Source organism: Canis lupus, chromosome 27 (genome assembly GCF_003254725.2).
Source record: "Canis lupus dingo isolate Sandy chromosome 27, ASM325472v2, whole genome shotgun sequence".
NCBI lineage: Eukaryota > Metazoa > Chordata > Mammalia > Carnivora > Canidae > Canis > Canis lupus.
This window is the reverse complement of record NC_064269.1, coordinates 37,159,738-37,177,500: the sequence shown is the minus strand read 5'-3', so window position 1 is coordinate 37,177,500 and position 17,763 is coordinate 37,159,738. Positions and strand designations below refer to the sequence as shown.

The 17,763-nt window shown below is 37.8% G+C and overlaps 1 protein-coding gene across 10 annotated transcripts in view; it reads left to right on the top strand.

Moving 5' to 3' along the window:
- RIMKLB (ribosomal modification protein rimK like family member B) overlaps window positions 1-17,763 on the top strand; it is a 170,574-nt gene that overhangs the window by 136,736 nt on the left and 16,075 nt on the right. For all 10 annotated transcript variants that reach the window (XM_049102415.1, XM_035707132.2, XM_035707133.2 and 7 more), the window contains 3 exons: window positions 9,784-10,014; window positions 14,090-14,176; window positions 15,469-15,672. In XM_049102415.1, the coding sequence (XP_048958372.1) occupies window positions 9,784-10,014; window positions 14,090-14,176; window positions 15,469-15,672 (522 nt within the window). The remainder of the gene's footprint in view (window positions 1-9,783; window positions 10,015-14,089; window positions 14,177-15,468; window positions 15,673-17,763) is intronic.

Below are 17,763 nucleotides of genomic sequence, written 5' to 3'. Positions count from 1 at the left end.
CTTTTTAATGACCACAGGGTATATGGTGAAGCTCCCGTTTTATTCTCAACTTTATTTGTTCCCCTTTTTTTCCTTCCTCTATAGCAGTCTTGCTAGGGACTTAACACATTTTTTATTTTGGGTGAGGGGCCCCCACAAAATTTAAATTTGGTTGTATTTTTTATTGATGTTTGCTTTGTATTCAATTAATTTCTGTTCTCTTAATTTTTTTTTCCTTCTACTTTCCTTGCATTTTTTAGATGTTAACATGATTTCTTGTTGGTCTTTTTGAGTTTGCTAGTTTTTCTAACACATTTTTTTTTAAGATTTTATTTTCTTTATTTATTCACGAGAGACAAACAGAAAGAGGCAGAGACACAGGCAGAGGCAGAAGCAGGCTCCATGCAGGGAGCCCGATGTGGGACTCAATCTCAGGATCAGGATGACGCCCTGGGCCAAAGGCAGACGCTCAATCGCTGAGCCACCTAGGCATCCCTTCTAAAACAATTTATAAGGGACAATTTTGTTTAGGCAGTATAGCTTCAGACTCATACCTGGCTTTAAATCCCTTTTGATGCTTCTTGAAAACTGGGAGATAAGTTTAAATTTCAATATATAATAATTGAGCATTTACTGTATGCCAAATAGTGCTGGTAGACATTAGCTGTTAAGAAGATTCCTACTCTCAGGGAATTTACTTTCTGCTTTATTCATTTCCCAGCTGCAGGAGGGAATGGTGGGTGACAGTGATGATTAAAGTGCATATTATGTGCTGGGTACTTTTTCACTAATGTAGACCAACCTAATCCTCAGCACAACTCTATAAAGGAACTATTCTTAGTGTTCCCATTTTACAGATGAGGAACTTGAGTCACAGAGAAGTTAATTTGTCTGAGCTTACACAGTGGGCAAGTGGCTGAAGTAGGTTTGAATCAGATGAAGGGTTATTGTTACAGGCATGCCAGCGAAGACCTTGCAATAGATCTCTTTTTGCCTTTGCTATTCCCTCACCATTATCCCTTGCTATTTGGGGATCTAAACAAAAATATTTGAGGGAAAAGCCTTAATCTCCTACATTCCCTATAGTTTTCCTGGGAACATTCAGTATTCAAGAGTTTGATATAGTTCCCCTCCTTTTGTTATTAATTATTCCATAACCTTTAACTTATTTTTAAGATTATATAAATATTTATATAAATACGTATTTATATTTGTTTTTACTTATATATAGCTGAATTTAGAAAGTTCTAGTTATCATTAGTTGTGTAAGCTGCTATTGATTTCCAAAATATTGGTAAAACAGATTAATAGAAATATTTTTCTTTATCCTGGAGCCACTGTTACAAAGAAGTTTGCCCTTTTAAAAGCGGACAGAGGGGGCTTTGCCTACATCACAAGGAAGCTTTGCTGCCTGTCTCCTTTCTTCTGCAGCTGCAGTTCATTTATGTCTGGCTTCATTAACAGTGACTTGAATTATACATTTACCCACCCATGTCCTGTACAGCTTCTCTTACCATTTCAGGAAATCTTGCTATTGGGGTGGGGGTGGGGGGAATAAAATAATTAGGTTAGATATAGTATTTCAACTTGTAATTTTTAAATTAGGGTAATAGTAAAGGAAAAAACTTTATAAAAGGTTTTCATGCTAAATTAGCAAAATAGAAGTATATCTTGTCTCTAATAGTTCTTGTACGTAAAATATTAAAAATATTAGATATAGTTTTGATTGGGACTGGGGAACAAAAGAGATAAACAAGTTTTATTGCTATTAATAGATACCATTTGTGCCATCAACCTACCCTCCCCAGCATTGTAAACTGAGGGTAATTGATAGCCACTAACAATTATTAAGCACTTACTGTATGCCAGTCATTTATTAGGTACTTTACATGCATTTTTTCCCTCTTGTCTTCATCCTTAAAAACTCTCAAGTGGGGTTAGAATTTTATCCCAAAGCTCAGTGTCTTAAAGAGGGTGTTCAGCAAATGTTTTTGAATATATATAAAAGAAGGAATACATAAATGGAAGAGGCCCTTAAAGGCATTTTGTTTTCTTGTTTATCAATTTTAGTAAGTATTTCTCCTAGATAATTTTTTTAAAAACTATCCATGGAAATGCTGATGAGAATGTACTCTCAAGCCATTAGAGCTTGAATGTTGGCATTTGTAAAATTTGAAGGAAATGAATAATTTAATTTTTTTTGTTAGGAGATGAATTATTTAGTTAGTGACATCACATTTGTTTAATTGATGTTTCCTTTCTACCAATTTTTGGGGTAGAGTTGGTTATATTGACCTCGGATTCTTTGGTAAAGGTACTTGGTAAAGTAGCCAATCAATCACTACCTTCAATAAAGATGCTTTTATAAAATGGACAGTGATAATCTGATTGCTTGTTTACCTGCTTTCCCTCTTCCTCTTTCTTTCTTTCTTTCTTTCTTTCTTTCTTTCTTTCTTTCTTTCTTTCTTTCTTTCTTTCTTCTTTCTTTCTGATTTTATTTATTTATTTATGAGAAACAGAAAGAGAGAGGCAGAGACACAGGCAGAGGGAGAAGCAGGTTCCATGCAGGGAGCCCAATGCAGAACTGGATCTTGGGACCCCAGGATCCCTCCCTGAGCCTCCCTGATCCCTCCCTGAGACACTTAACCGATGAGCCACCCAGGCATCCCATCTTCTTTCTTTTTTAAAACTTTAATTCAATTTAAGAAAAAAAAAAAAAAAAAAAAAGACCACCAAACAATTCACCCATTTTCTCTCCCTTTTTTTTTAAACACATGACTGTCAGCTGCAGTGTAGCAGTGCTCAGTGATAATGAGGTACACTGTTATAGTTGTCTTCCTTTTCTTTCTCTCTATGCCACTGATGAGGGATCTGGAAAGGAATTTCATTGGTTCCTTATCATATCCAAAGAGGCTTACCTTTGAAGAAAATAATTTTGTTTTTACCTGGGATTACTAGCTAAGACTTGGAAACAAATTGGAGGGAAAAAGGATTGTTGAGGAGGGCTAAAGAAAGATATTTTGATAGGAAACAATATATATCCTGTTAGGAAGCAACTAAGCAGATAGGAAAGGCATCATATATATTCTGATGAGAAAGGATTCTTTTAAATTTTTTTTTTAAAGATTTTACTTATTAGATCACTTGCCTGCATGAGCAGGGGGAGGGGCAGAGGGAGAGGGAGAAGCAGACTCTCTGCTGAGCAGGGAGAGCCCAATTTGGGGCTCAATCCCAATCCCTAGGATCTTGATCCTGAGGATCATGACCTCAGGCACACACCCACTGACTGAGCCACCCAGGCACCTATGGATTCTTCTTTTTCCTTTTCTTTTCTCTTTTCTTTTCTTTTCTTTCTCTTTTTTTTTCGATTTCATCTATTCATGAGAGAGGCAGAGACATAGGCAGAGGGAGAAGCAGGCTTCCCAAGGGGAGTCTGACATGGGACCCAATCCTAGGACCCTCAGGACCCCTGCCCTGAGCCGAAGGCAGACACTCAACTGCTGAGCCACCCAGGTGTACTGGCACCTGTGGATTCTTAATTTTATACTTGTTTTAGGTATTTCATAATTATTAGCTGTTTGAATTCTTACATACCCTTATGAGAAACCTTATAGTCCTTTAGTACATAAATACCCATTATCTGATTGTCCTATCAAAAATACTTGATTTTGATTAGTTTGGAACCTAGTAAGGGAAACAAGACAGTAATTAAAAAAAAAAAAAAGTTTAGGAGGACATTTCTTATGTGTTAGATATACATGAAGACAGATTTGCACTTTGCATTTAATGGTAGGCATTAGTTCTGTCTGAACAATTGGAAAATAGGTTTATAGTGACGGAGTATCTTAATGTTCAGAATTATTTGGTCTTTTTTTTGGTGATAAGATGCTTGAGATTTTAGAATGTGGGGAATACCACTTTTTGGTAAATTTTTAATAGTTTTGTTGGTTAAGTAATGGATCAGTTTCCTGAACTATTGACCTAAACAACATAATTTTGTTACTTGAATTTAGCTGGGGTGAATATGGAGCTCAAAGTTGTTAATCTCTTATACTGCCAACTTGTTGCTCTTTTCGTTTTTCTTTTCTTATTTCTTTTCTTTCTTTTCTTTTCTTTTTTTTTTTTTTCTTTTCTTTCTTTTCTTTTCTTTTCTTTTTTCTTTTTCTTTTCTTTTCTTTTCTTTCGCTTTTCGTTCTCTTTTCTTTCTCTTTTCTTTCTTTTTTCTCTTCTTCTTTCTTTTTTCTTTCCTTCCTTCCTTTCCTCTTCCTTCCTTCCTATCCTTCCTTCCTTCCTTCCTTCCTTCCTTCTTCCTTCCTTCCTTCCTTCCTTCCTTCCTTCCTTCTTTCTCCAACTTGCTTTTTCTAGCTAGAACTCTGGGAAAAAAACATTTCTGGACCTAGATTTGGTTCAGATTACCTTTAGCAAGTTATTCTGTGTTTTAGGTTTTCCTTCTCGCTTCTTCCAAGATATGAACTAATAATTTTATTGTGTTAAGTAACACAACATAAATGGCAGGGGAAGTAGGGTAGTGGTAGAAAGTAAATGGGGTTTTAGTGTTAGTGAAAGGATGAGAAACCATTAAAAAACAAAAGAGAAAAAGCTCAGCAGCAAACCCTGGAGATTTAGAAATAGGAATGACCAACATCAGTTTTCTTTGGGTGAATTTGATATGTCTTGGTTTCTGCCCCCACCCTACCCGCACTTTGTATTTAAAATTTTGAGTAAATAAAATAAAATTTTGAGTGAATATATAAGTTAAAAGAATAGAATTATGGATAGCTATATTCTTGCTGTCTATATGGAGTGTTCAGTAATAAGCTTTTGTTTTATATCTCTTTCTCCTTATATACATTACACACAGCTTTTTGAGAGTTATTAGTCTTTCATGACAAGTAGCTGTACCTGTTTTCGTGTTACCCCTAAATTCTTCAATATCTGTAGCCAAAAAATAAAGACACTGTCCTATAGAATTTAATACCATTAGCATATCTTAAGAAATGAATAATTCTTTAATGTCATCTAATAAATACTAGAGTCAGATTTTCACAGTTAATTCTAAAATATCTTTCCGTTATTCTTTTCAGATCAGGCTTTCTTTGTAAAAGTGTTCATGCAAGGATATTTGGATGTAACGTCTACTTAGTCTTCCTAACTCTAGAACTCCCATCTTTATTTCTTCAGTGACATCAACTTTTTGAAGTAATCGGAACAGTTATCTTAAATGTCTCATTCTTTGTTTGTCTAAGAGTTTCCTTGTGGTGTCTGCCTTCTGAAGTTGCTAGTGAATTGGTATGCTTAGATACAGGTTATACATTTTGAGCAAAAAATTGCTGCCTAGGTGGTGGTAGTTACTTAATAGTATATTCAACCAGGAGGCACAAAATGATCGTCTGTGTCCCACTGGTAGTGATGCTAACTTTGATCCCAGGGTAATATAGTCTGTCTGTTACAAAAACCTGTTTTTACTTTTGGCTTAGCAAATCAGATATTTTGGCATTATACAAATATCCCATCAACCTTTTCTTAATGCTTTTTTTCTTCCTTAATGCTTTTAACATCTTTGATCCTTGCTTGAATCACTTACTGCATTGGGCTTTACAAAATGATTATATTTCAACTTTAGTTATTCTTCTATTTTAATTGGCATTTGTCTCTAAGGAAGAGCTTTTCCCACCTTTTCCTGGTAAACTGTAGTTCCTGCTGAAATGGTAGGATAAATGTAATTTTTTCCTCATTATTTACTGGTTTTTAGAATAAGGAATTATGTTGTAGTCCTTTCAGTGATAGCAGATGAGGCTTTTTTTTTTTTTAATTGCCCTGTCTCTATAATTATGAATTCATGAACTTTTTTTTTTTTTTTTTTTTTTAAATTTATTTATTTTATGATAGTCACAGAGAGAGAGAGAGAGGCAGAGACACAGGCAGAGGGAGAAGCAGGCTCCATGCACCGGGAGCCCGACGTGGGATTCGATCCCGGGTCTCCAGGATCGCGCCCTGGGCCAAAGGCAGGCGCCAAACCGCTGCGCCACCCAGGGATCCCGAATTCATGAACTTTTTTTGCATTAAGTGTGTTATTAGTTAATTGGCCTTTTTGATGGTCAAATCATCCAAAATTTGGCTAATGGGAACCCCTCCATATTGTCTCCTGTTTCAGTGACACATCTCCAGTAGTCTTTGAGTGCTTCCTTGATCTATGGAACAGAGATTGTGTGGGTTTTTAATTGTGTACAATAGTACCTTCAATTGAAACTTTCAGTTAAAATTCTTTCAGTTCCCCCCCTTTTTAAAGATAAAACATTTAAGAGCTACAATAAATAAATAAATAAATAAATAAATAAATAAATAAATAAATAAATAACATTCTTACAATTCTGTAAGCTCTAAATATCTCAGAAATCTTGAAGGATCCTCTGGAACAATAGCAAATGGAGGGAAAAAATATCAGCAAGGAACCTGTTTTTTTCTTTTTGTTTGTTCGTTTCTTGTTTACTGAGGACAAAAACACTAGTATTTTTAGTGGTGTGGCCAAATTCTACTCTCATAAAGCACAAGGTTACAGTAGGGCTACATAAGAGATTCTCTACCTTAATTATTGGCAAGGAGATTTTTAAAAAAATTTTATTTATGTATTCATGAGACAGAGAGAGAGAGGGAAAGGCAGAGACACAGGCAGAGGGAGAAGCAGGCTCCATGCAGGGAACCCGACGTGGGACTCGATCCTGGGTCTCCAGGACCAGGCCCTGGGCTGAAGGCAGCGCTAAACCACTGAGCCACTCAGGCTGCCCCAAGGAGATTGTTTATATCCCAAAGGGATCTTTCAACTGGGAGAATAATCAGCCCATAGCACCTTCTGACTCTGCATTAATAATAGCAGTAGGCTTTTAGTTCATAATACACATTAAAAATCATTTTATTTTTCATCATAAGTGTACTTCTTAATCTCCATTCTCTTTTTTTCCCATCCCTCCCCCCACCCCTCTGGTAGCCATAAATTTGATCTCCAGAGTTGATTCTGTTCTTTGGTTTGTCCCTCTGTCTCTTTCCTTTGCTTATCTGTTTTGTTTTTTAAGTTCCATGTAAGAGATCGATCATATGGTATTTGTCTTTCTCTGACTGGCATATTTCACTTAGCATAATATTCTAGCTCCATCCATGTCATTGCAAATAGCAAGATTTCATTCTTTTTTATGGCTGAATAATATCCCATTATATATATATACACACACACACACACACACACACACACATGCCATATCTTCTTTAGCCATTCATCTATTAGTGGACACCTGGGCTGCTTTCATAGTTCAGCTATTGTAAATAGTGCTACAATAAACACAAGGGTGCATGTTTCCCTTTCGGTTAGTGTTTTTGTATTTTTGGGTAAATACTCAGTATAATTTTGAGAAGGGTGATTCTATTTTTAATTATTTGAGGAACCTCCATATTATTTTCCAAAATGGTTGGACTAATTTGTATTCCCATGGACAGTGCAAGAGGATTTTTTCTCAACATCCTCACCAACACTTGTTTCTACCTAATACTTTTTTTTTTAAAGTAGGCTCCACTCCCAGTATGGAGCCCAGTGTAGGTCCCAAATTCATGACCCTGAGGTCAAGACCTGAGCTGAGATCAAGAGTTGGGCGCTTAACTGAGTCACCCAAGTGCTCCTATAAAATAAATTTCTTACCTCAAAAATACAAGAATAAAAATCCTGCCCATTGCTTTTCTGAGGTTAACTTATTATTGACTGTTAATGCTTGATCATGCGCTTAATCTAAAATGTAAAATCTGAACCAGTTTCACAAAGTGAGGTTTAAGATATGCAAAAAAATGTGTGTGTGTGTATTTGAGGAAGCGGAGTCAAAAACAAAAGAGTGGTAAGCACATTCAACTGCACTACCTATTTTACAGTGAGTGGTGGTATTGTGTAGGAAATGTTTTAAAGATTTATTTATTTATTCATGATAGAGAGAGAGAGAGCGGCAGAGACACAGGCAGAGGGAGAAGCAGGCTCCATGCAGGGAGCCCAACGTGGGACTCGATCCCGGGACTCCAGGATCGCGCCCTGGGCCAAAGGCAGGCGCCAAACCGCTGAGCCACCCAGGGATGCCTGTGTAGGAAATTTTATACACATTCATGTGCATGTGTGTACTGAATAACAGGGATCTAAGCAAAGAGTTATTTCTTGTGTTTCAGTTTTATAAGCTGTACATCATATATACTAGTACCATTTGCTAAGAGTGCCTAAGAGGTCAGTAACACGGCAGAGTTGTGAGAGATGTTGCTTTGCCTTTTTAGGCTCACATTGATCTGTACCTGCCCTTCTTTCTAACTGTAGTTCACCTTCTGCTTGTCTAAAATAACAAAGTGTTTCTGATACAAGAGGTATTGAATTTCTTTCCATCCTCAGTAATACCCACATATGTAGTATGCAGATCTGCACTTTGGGGTAAAGTACTCCCATGCTCCTGATTTCCTGGTGACAGCAGATAGGTGGTTTCTATTGTTGGTGTGTAGACTAAGAGTGGAACATTTCTATTACTATATGATCTGTGTACATACATTTGATTATTATTCAACCATTAAAAGGAAGGAAATCCTGCCTTTTGTAACAATACGGATGGACCTTCTGGGTACTATGTTAAGAAAAGTAAGTGAGACAAGGAAAAGCAGATACTGTATATGATCTTATTTATATGAGGAATCAAAAAAAGCCAAACTCGTACGTACAGAGAGTAGTTTGGTGGTTGCCAGAGGTGGGTGGTGGGGTGGGGAAATGGGAGATGGTGGTCAAACGTTACAGACTTCCAAGTTATAAGATAAATAATCCTAGAGATACAATGTTAAACATGTTGACTGTGACTAACAATAGTGTATTGTATATTTATTTATTTATTATATATATATTTTAAGAGAGAGCAGGGGTGGGGAGGAGAAGGGGAGATACAGATACCTTATTCCTTTATTATTTAGGACCTCTTTAGATAGAATGGTAATGGATAAAATCCAAGAAACTTCTCCTTTTATTTATTTTTTTAAATATTTTATTTTCAAGTAACTTTTAGACCTAGCTTGGGGCTAGAACCCACAACCTTGTTTTTTGTTTTTGTTTTTGTTTTTTGTTTTTGTTTTTTTTAGAACCTCCAACCTTGTGATTAAGAGTTGCACACTCTACCAACTGAGCCACCAGGTGCCCTAAGATTTGCTTTTTAAAAAACATAGTATTATGTATGTGGACATTTTTCTGTCTCTCAACAGATTATGAGATTCTTTTTAATTTTATTAAGTAAGTTCTACACCCAGTGTGAGACTTGAACTCACATGCTCTACCAACTGAGCCAGCCAGCTGCCCCTATGACATTCTTTTTAAAAGGCTATGTGGGGATCCCTGGGTGGCACAGCGGTTTGGCGCCTGCCTTTGGCCCAGGGCGCGATCCTGGAGACCCGGGATCGAATCCCACGTCAGGCTCCCGGTGCATGGAGCCTGCTTCTCTCTCTGCCTGTGTCTCTGCCTCTCTCTCTCTCTGTCTCACTGTGTGCCTATCATTAAAAAAAAAAAGAAAAAAAAAAAGGCTATGTGGTATTTCATTGTATTGACGCACATACCATAGTTTTTTTTGACCACTGCAGAATTTTTCTCATTAAATTTTTTTTTTCTTGTAAAAGAATATAATTTAAGTAGGAATGTCTCTTTGTTCCGGTGAAATCTTAACAAAATGGTACATTTAGTTTTGTGACCCAAGCTTTTGTATATTTTGGTATATTCCCTTTTAATGGTTTTGGCTTCACTCCTATATATTTCAGGTCTACGGATCAATGGAGAACTAATTACTGCCTATCCCCAAGTGGTTGTAGTGAGAGTACCAACCCCTTGGGTACAAAGTGATAGCGACATCACTGTTTTGCGCCATTTAGAGAAGATGGGATGCCGGTTGATGAACCGACCTCAAGCCATCCTGAACTGTGTTAATAAGTTCTGGACATTTCAGGAGTTGGCTGGCCATGGTGTTCCTCTGCCAGATACTTTCTCTTATGGTAAGTTCACCAATAAGAATTTACAGTCTAAGTTTTACAGCACTTACAGTTTTGAAAGCCATACTAAATTGAGTTATGTGATGAAAGAAATTTGTAAACTTAAAGATACTTCTTAAAAAAATAACTTACAGGGACACCTGGGTGGCTTAGAGGTTGAGTGTCTGGCTTCTGCCCAGGACGTGGTCCTAGAGTCCCAGGATCAAGTCCCAACATCGGGCTTCTTGCAGGGAGCCTGCTTCTCTCTCTGCTGCCTTTGCTCTGCCTCTCCTTCTGTGTGTGTCTCTTGTGAATAAATAAAATCTTTAAAAAAAAAAAAAAAAGGAAAGAAATAACTTATAGGGGTTCCTGGGTGTCTCAGTTTGTTAGGCATCTGCCTTAGGCCCTGGTCATGATTTTGGGGTTCTGTGTTGGGAGTCCCGCATTGGCTCTCCGCTCAGCAGGGAGCCTGTGCCTCTGTCTCCCTCTGAATGCTCTGCATACTTATGCACTCTCTCTCTTTCTCTGTTAAATTAATACATAAAAGTCTTAAAAAACCTTTCAGTTTTAACAAACTGAGCACGAGAATTATGAATCCTGTGTTAAGATTTAATTCCATGATATTGGTAGAGTTGATTTAACAAACTTTTCTTGTAAAGGGCCAAAAAGTAAATATTTTGCACTTTCAGGGCCATAAATTCTCTCTTGTGACCCTCTGTAATGTTATTGTATTGTGAAAGCTGCTATCGACCACACTTAACCAATAAAACTTTTAAAGATTTTATTTATTTATTCATGAGAGACACAGAAAGAGACACAAATACAGACAGAGGAGAGGCAGGCTCCATGCAGGAAGCCCGATGTGGGACTCGATCCCGGGACTCCAGGATCACTCCCTGGGCCGAAGGCAGATGCTCAGCCACTGTGACATGCCTGGGTGGCACGGTGGTTGAGTGTTTGTCTTTGGTTCAGGTCACGATCCTTGGTCCTGGGATGGAGTCCCACATCAAGCTCCCTGCAGGGGAGCCTGCTTCTCCCTCTGCTTATATCTCTGTGGATCAGTACTCTCATAAAGAATGATAAAAATGTCTGAGCAGTGCCAGATTGCTATAAAAGTTTCCAGTGCTTACTCTTATATTTATCTGATCACATCAGTAGCAGAGAAATCACAGATAGGCACAGGTTACTGGACAACAGTTTTGAGTAGCACTGATATAAATAATATTATGTTAATATATTTCCTGCCTGTCCAGTTCCTTTGTTTAGAAAAGATCAAACTTACTATAGATCATTACAATTTTCCATAAAGACAGTTCTTCAAATAAATGTTCAGTGGTGTGCTTGGAGAGTTAATGAGGCATTCTTTTAAAAAAGATTGATTTATGAGAAAGAGTGCACACACGTGGGGAAGAGCAGAGAGAGAAAGGGACAAGCAAAGTCTGCACTGAGTGTGGAGCCCAACTCAGGGCTCAGGCTCATGACTCTGAGATCATGACCTGAGCCGAAATCAAGTCTCATGTTTAACCGACTGTGTCACCCAGGCACCCCAACTTGAATATTTTATTTTATTTTTTTAAAGTCCTTTGCCTTTTTAAAAAAATTTTTTATTTATTTATGATAGTCACAGAGAGAGAGAGAGAGAGAGAGGCAGAGACACAGGCAGAGGGAGAAGCAGGCTCCATGCACCGGGAGCCCGACGCGGGACTCGATCCCGGGTCTCCAGGATCGCGCCCCGGGCCAAAGGCAGGCGCCAAACCGCTGCGCCACCCAGGGATCCCCCAACTTGAATATTTTATTTTTATTTTTTTTAATATTTTTTTTCTTTATTTATTTATGATAGTCACACACAGAGAGAGGCAGAGACACAGGCAGAGGGAGAAGCAGGCTCCATGCACCGGGAGCCCGACGTGGGACTTGATCCCGGGTCTCCAGGTTCGCGCCCTGGGCCAAAGGCAGGCGCCAAACCGCTGCGCCACCCAGGAATTCCCCCCAACTTGAATATTTTAAAGAAATGAACCAAGTCTCCAAGTCTGTAGGGCATGTGTGGATATATTGCTATTTTAGCAATTGCACAAGAAGAGACTATAAGAATAGTTTGAGAATTCTGTCAGATGCTTTTGGGATATTTTTGCTTATATCATGGGTCTCCACTTCTGATTTCAAGAGGATGGAAAAGAGAAAATGGGGCAGCCTGGGTGGCCCAGTGGTTTAGCGCTGCCTTCGGCCCAGGGTGTGATCCTAGAGTCCTTGGGATCGAGTCCATGTCAGGCTCCCTGCATGGAGCCTGCTTCTCCCTCTGCCTGTGTCTCTGCCTCTCTCTCTGTGTGTCTCTCATGAATGAATAAATAAAATATTTTTTAAAAAGAAAGAAAAAAAAAAGAAAGAAAAGAGAAAATGGTTACCAAATTAACAAATGTTACCTGTGCTCTAATGTTGAAGGTTTATTTTATTTATTTATTTTAAAGATTTCATTTGTTTATTCATGAGAGACAGAGACAGAGGGAAAGAGCGAGAGAACGAGAGAGAGAGAGAGAGAAGCAGGCTCCATGCAGGGAGCCCGACGCAGGACTCGATCCCGGGTCTCCAGGATCATGCCCTGGGCTGAAGGCGGCACTAAGCCACTGAGCCAACTGGGCTGCCTATGTTGAAGGTTTAAAATCAGGTGACTGAATCATCTTAATTTCTCTAAACTGCAAACCTATCATATTGCAGTTACTTAGAGAACTTTTTCGTGGTTTAATTTTTTTTTATATCACCATGCTGATTTTTTACAACTATAGTTCATTTTTGCTGTAATCTTATTACTGTATCACTTGTTCATAGGCAATAAAAACAGTAAAGAACAAAACTCATTGATACTGGGTGGCTCAGTGTAGAAAGAACTGATGAATACTGGAGATTATAAAAGTTAATTTGTGTTTGAGAGGGAGAGAACACATGTAGGATCTTTCAACCTTGGATGAGTCTTCTAAACAGACTCATTCTTCTAAACAGGGAGATAAATCTACACTGAAGTAGATCTTGATGCTTCTGTTTTTTATGTAGTGGAAGAATAAGGGATAAAAGTAGAAAATATTGTATAGAATTAGGAAAATTTTAGCTGAAAGATACTTAATTTCTTGAAGTTAGATACTAGCATATTTATAGTTTAAAATGGCTTTCATCCATTTCAAAGGGCTTGTTTTATTTTTATTTATTTATTTATTTTTAAAGATTTATTTATTCATTCATTCAGAGAGAGCGAAGAGAGAGGCAGAGACACAGGCGGAGGGAGAAGCAGGCTCCATGCAGGGAGCCCGATGTGGGACTCGATCCTGGGTCTTCAGGATCACACCCTGGGCTGCAGGCGGTGCTACTGCTACGCCACCGGGGCTGCCCTAAAGGGCTTGTTTTAAAATGGTATTTGACTGTACTTTCAGCTTTTTTTTTTTTTTTTTTTTAAGATTTTTATTTATTTGTGAGAGAGACACACACACAGAGAGAGAGAGAGAGAGGCAGAGACACAGACACAGAGGAGAAAAAGGCTTCATGCAGGAAGCCCGATGTGGGACTCGATCCTGGGACTACAGGATCAGGCCCTGGGCCGAAGGCAGGTGCCAAACCACTGAGCCACCCAGGGATCCCAGCTTTTTTTTTTCTTAAAGTAGCCTCCATGCTGGGCATGGGGCTTGAGCTCAAAACGCTGAGATCCTGAGATTAAGACTTTAGCTGAGATCCAGATTCAGATGTTTATTTTTTATTTTTAAGATTTTATTTATTTATTCATGAGAGACAGAGAGAGAGAGGCAGAGGCACAGGCAGAGGGAGAAGCAGGCTCCATGCAGGGAGCCCGATGTGGGACTCAATCCCGGGTCTCCAGGATCAGGCCCTGGGCTGAAGGCGGTGCTAAACCGCTGAGCCACCTATGCTGCCCCAGATTCAGATGTTTAACTGCCTGAGCCACACAGGTGCCCCTCAATTTTTAATTACTTTCTTTAGGAAAATTTAGCCATCATGTTCATAACCTTCTACCTCCTCTGTTTTGCTGACTTTAGTATAGATAAAACTTACCACAAAACACCTTTGTTACTGTTCTTAATTTCTTTTTTGCTTATGTCAGGTGGTCATGAAAATTTTGCTAAAATGATTGATGAAGCAGAAGTACTGGAGTTTCCAATGGTAGTAAAGAATACACGAGGTCATAGAGGTGTGTATGAATTGCTACTATGGAACATCATTTGACTTTACTCTTAATAATTAATAAGGGTGATTATACAAAATACATTTCTATTAATCTGATTAATGCTATTATTCTCTTTGTATTTTCTCATGGTTATTGACTAGATAGTAACCTTATCAATTGAAATATATACCTTTCGAAGCAGGACTTTGGGAAAATAGAAGGAAATTGTTGGTGCATGGTACTTGAAACAGAAGTCTACTGTGAGTTCAGTTTGGCTAGAAGTGATTTCTGTTAATTTAGTGGTTGTCATAGAAAATTTAAGATGCATATTTCATTTAGACCAACTTTCAAATTATATTTTTATCTTCCTTTTTAACAATGCAAGGACCTTAGATCACTAACACCAGTCATCCCTGTCCCAATTTACATAGTTTAAAGACTTAAATATATAAAGCAAAACTATGAAGCTGTAGAAGAAAGTATATAAAGATATCTTAAATGACTTCAGAGTAAGGAAGGATTTCTTAAGGCATAAAATATTCATGAATCCAAGTACTTCATAAAGCTTAATGCCTTCACGGGGATAGTTGGATCGTGATCCAGCTGGGGCTGTTGAGTGTATTGTTTATAATTGGGTCTCCAGTATGGCAGCCAGGAAGTCTTATGGCTCCACAGAGAGGCTCCAGTGAACACAGAAGCTGCATGACCTTTTATGAATTAGCCTCAGAAGTCATACAGAAAAGCTTCTGCTGTGTTGAATCCTCCTAGATTCAAAATGAAAGGATAAAGATTCCCCCTTTTCTTGATGGGAAGAATGTCAAAGGATTTATACTCATGTTTTAAAAACAGCCTCTTGTTTTGGCACAAAAATTGACAAATACAGCAATGTAATTGATAGTGAACTCAAATAAAACTAGGTATGTAGTAACATACTTCTGTTTTACTGTATGCATATGTTATATATATTGTATGATAATATGTAAGACACATTTTTACTTGGAGGGAAATGTTTTACTAATAAATGAGGCTGGCATTGTTGGCTCACCTGGAAGAATACAAATCTTAGACACTTATTTCATGACATATAACAAAATAAATTATGGATTACTGTAGAAATTCAGGGAGTGGTAAGAGATTATTAACTTTATCTTTAAATACATTTTTGCATTGTTTTACTAATTACCATAACTGTTACTTTGGTTAAAATGTAATGGATTCTCAAAGAGCAGGTTGAGACCCAAGAAGAGGCAGGTAATACATACAACTGCTGTCAATATGATGACTTAATATTTTTTAAAATTCTTTTTCAATATCAGGCAAAGCTGTTTTCTTGGCTCGAGATAAGCACCATTTGGCTGATCTAAGCCATCTTATTCGCCACGAAGCTCCATACCTGTTTCAGAAGTATGTTAAGGAGTCTCATGGACGGGATGTGCGTGTCATTGTTGTGGGAGGCCGTGTAGTTGGCACCATGTTACGTTGTTCAACAGATGGAAGGATGCAAAGCAACTGCTCACTAGGTAAAAACAATGCAGGTGTCTTTCTAGTATATATAGTATTATAATAGCTTGTCCAGTGAGTATTCATATATAACTACTACAGACTTTTTACTTAATAGGCTAAAAAACTCGTAACTATATCAGTAGACTTGTAACGAATATAATAAATAGTTTTGAATTGTTTTTCTGGTAATAAAATTGGATTTTTCTGAATCATAAATTTGTTTCTACCTGTGCTCAATTTGTAACCCAATTCACACTTGTGTGAAATATCTGACCAGAGTTAAAGATTCCATCTCCGGTGATACACTGATTTTGTATGTAATTGGAATTCATTCAAACTGTTTCCTAACCTATTTTACCCATCAGTTCAAACAAGATTATTGATTTTACTTTAATGGTGTATTTTTTGAGATCTCTTATTGTTAAAGTGCCTTAGAACTTAGTTGGGTTTTTTCTTTTCTGTGTATTTCATTTTCTTAGTCATCTGATCTGGATTGCATCTTTAAATACTATCTATGTTTTTATTTTCAAGTTTATATCTCCATTTTAGGCTTTCTCCTTGAACTCCAAGTACATATAAATAACTGTCCACTCAGTATGTCCAAGTAGTTGTCTAACAGATATTTTAATCCTCTCCAAAACTGGACTTCCAATCTAATTCCCCCTCTTAGTGTGTTTCACCTCATATTCTCCTTATCATTTAATGGCAATTCTTGTTGAGTCTCTTGTTGAGACTCTTGTAGAGCCATCTGAATCTTTTTTTTTTTTTTTAAGATTTTATTTATTTATTCATAGAGACAGAGAGAGAGAGAGAGAAGTAGAGGGAGAAGCGGGCTCCATGCAGGGGGCCTGACGTAGGATTCCATCCCGGGTCTCCAGGATCACGCCCCGGGCTGCAGGCGGCGCTAAACCGCTGCACCACTGGGGCTGCCTGAGTCATCTGAATCTTACACCACGTATCAAAACTGTCACATTTCAATTTCTTTATATTTCTGCTCTCTAAACGTATCCAAATCTGACAGTTTCTCATTATCTCTGCCAGTAACATTGTCTTACTTATTTGGATTACTTGTTGTATCCCCTGATTGGTCATCTTGCTTCCATCCTTAGTCTCCTACGGTGTCTTCCTAATACAGCAGCGATGTGATCTTTTTAAAATACAAGTGCAATCAAGTCAAGCTTTGTTTAAAATCCTCCAGTGGTTCCCTGTTTCATTCAAAGTACACTAGTCTATAGTCTTACAGTAGACTAACAGACCCTGCATTATTTGCCCGTGTTACCTCTAAGAAATACAAACACAGGGATAAATCTCAGAAACATAATGTTGAGAAAAAATTAAAGTCACCTAAGAGAGTACATGTTGTATGATTCTATTTATATAAAATATAAATATATGCAAAAATCTATAGTAGTTTGCTGGGAATATAAATTTATGCAGTAAACTATAAAAAAAATATACTGGGAGGTGCCTGGGTGCCTCAGTGGTTGAGCGTCTGCCTTGGCTCAGGTCGTGATCCTGTGGAACTGGGAATGAGTCCCGCATCAGGCTCCCTGCAGGTAGCCCACTTCTCCCTTTGCCTGTGTCTCTGCCTCTCTCTGTGTATCTCATGAATGAATAAATAAAATCTTAAATATATATATATGTATATTTGTATATATTTGCGTGTGTGTGTATATAATACACATATATATTGATAAATTTGAAATTCAGTATAGGGGCATAGAATAGGAGCACAGGGGATTTGAAAGCTAACAGTGGTAAATAGCCTCTTTTCTACTCTAAAAAATGATTTCTGGAAAAAAAAATAAAAGCAAAAAAAAAATGATTTCTGCCTCCTGGCATTAGTTCTTCATATCCCATTTTCCATTTTTCATCCCATCATAATATACTTATTTGCCGCTACAGAGCTGAATGGCATCTTTTCATTTTTGGGACACTTTTTTTTTTTCTTTTAAGATTTTATTTATTTATTCATGAGAGACAGAGAGAGAAAGAGGCAGTGACACAGGCAGAGGGAGAAGCAGGCTCCATGCAGAGAGCCTGATGTGGGACTCGATCCTGGGACTCCAGGATCACGCACGCCCTGGGCTGAAGGCGGCGCTAAACCA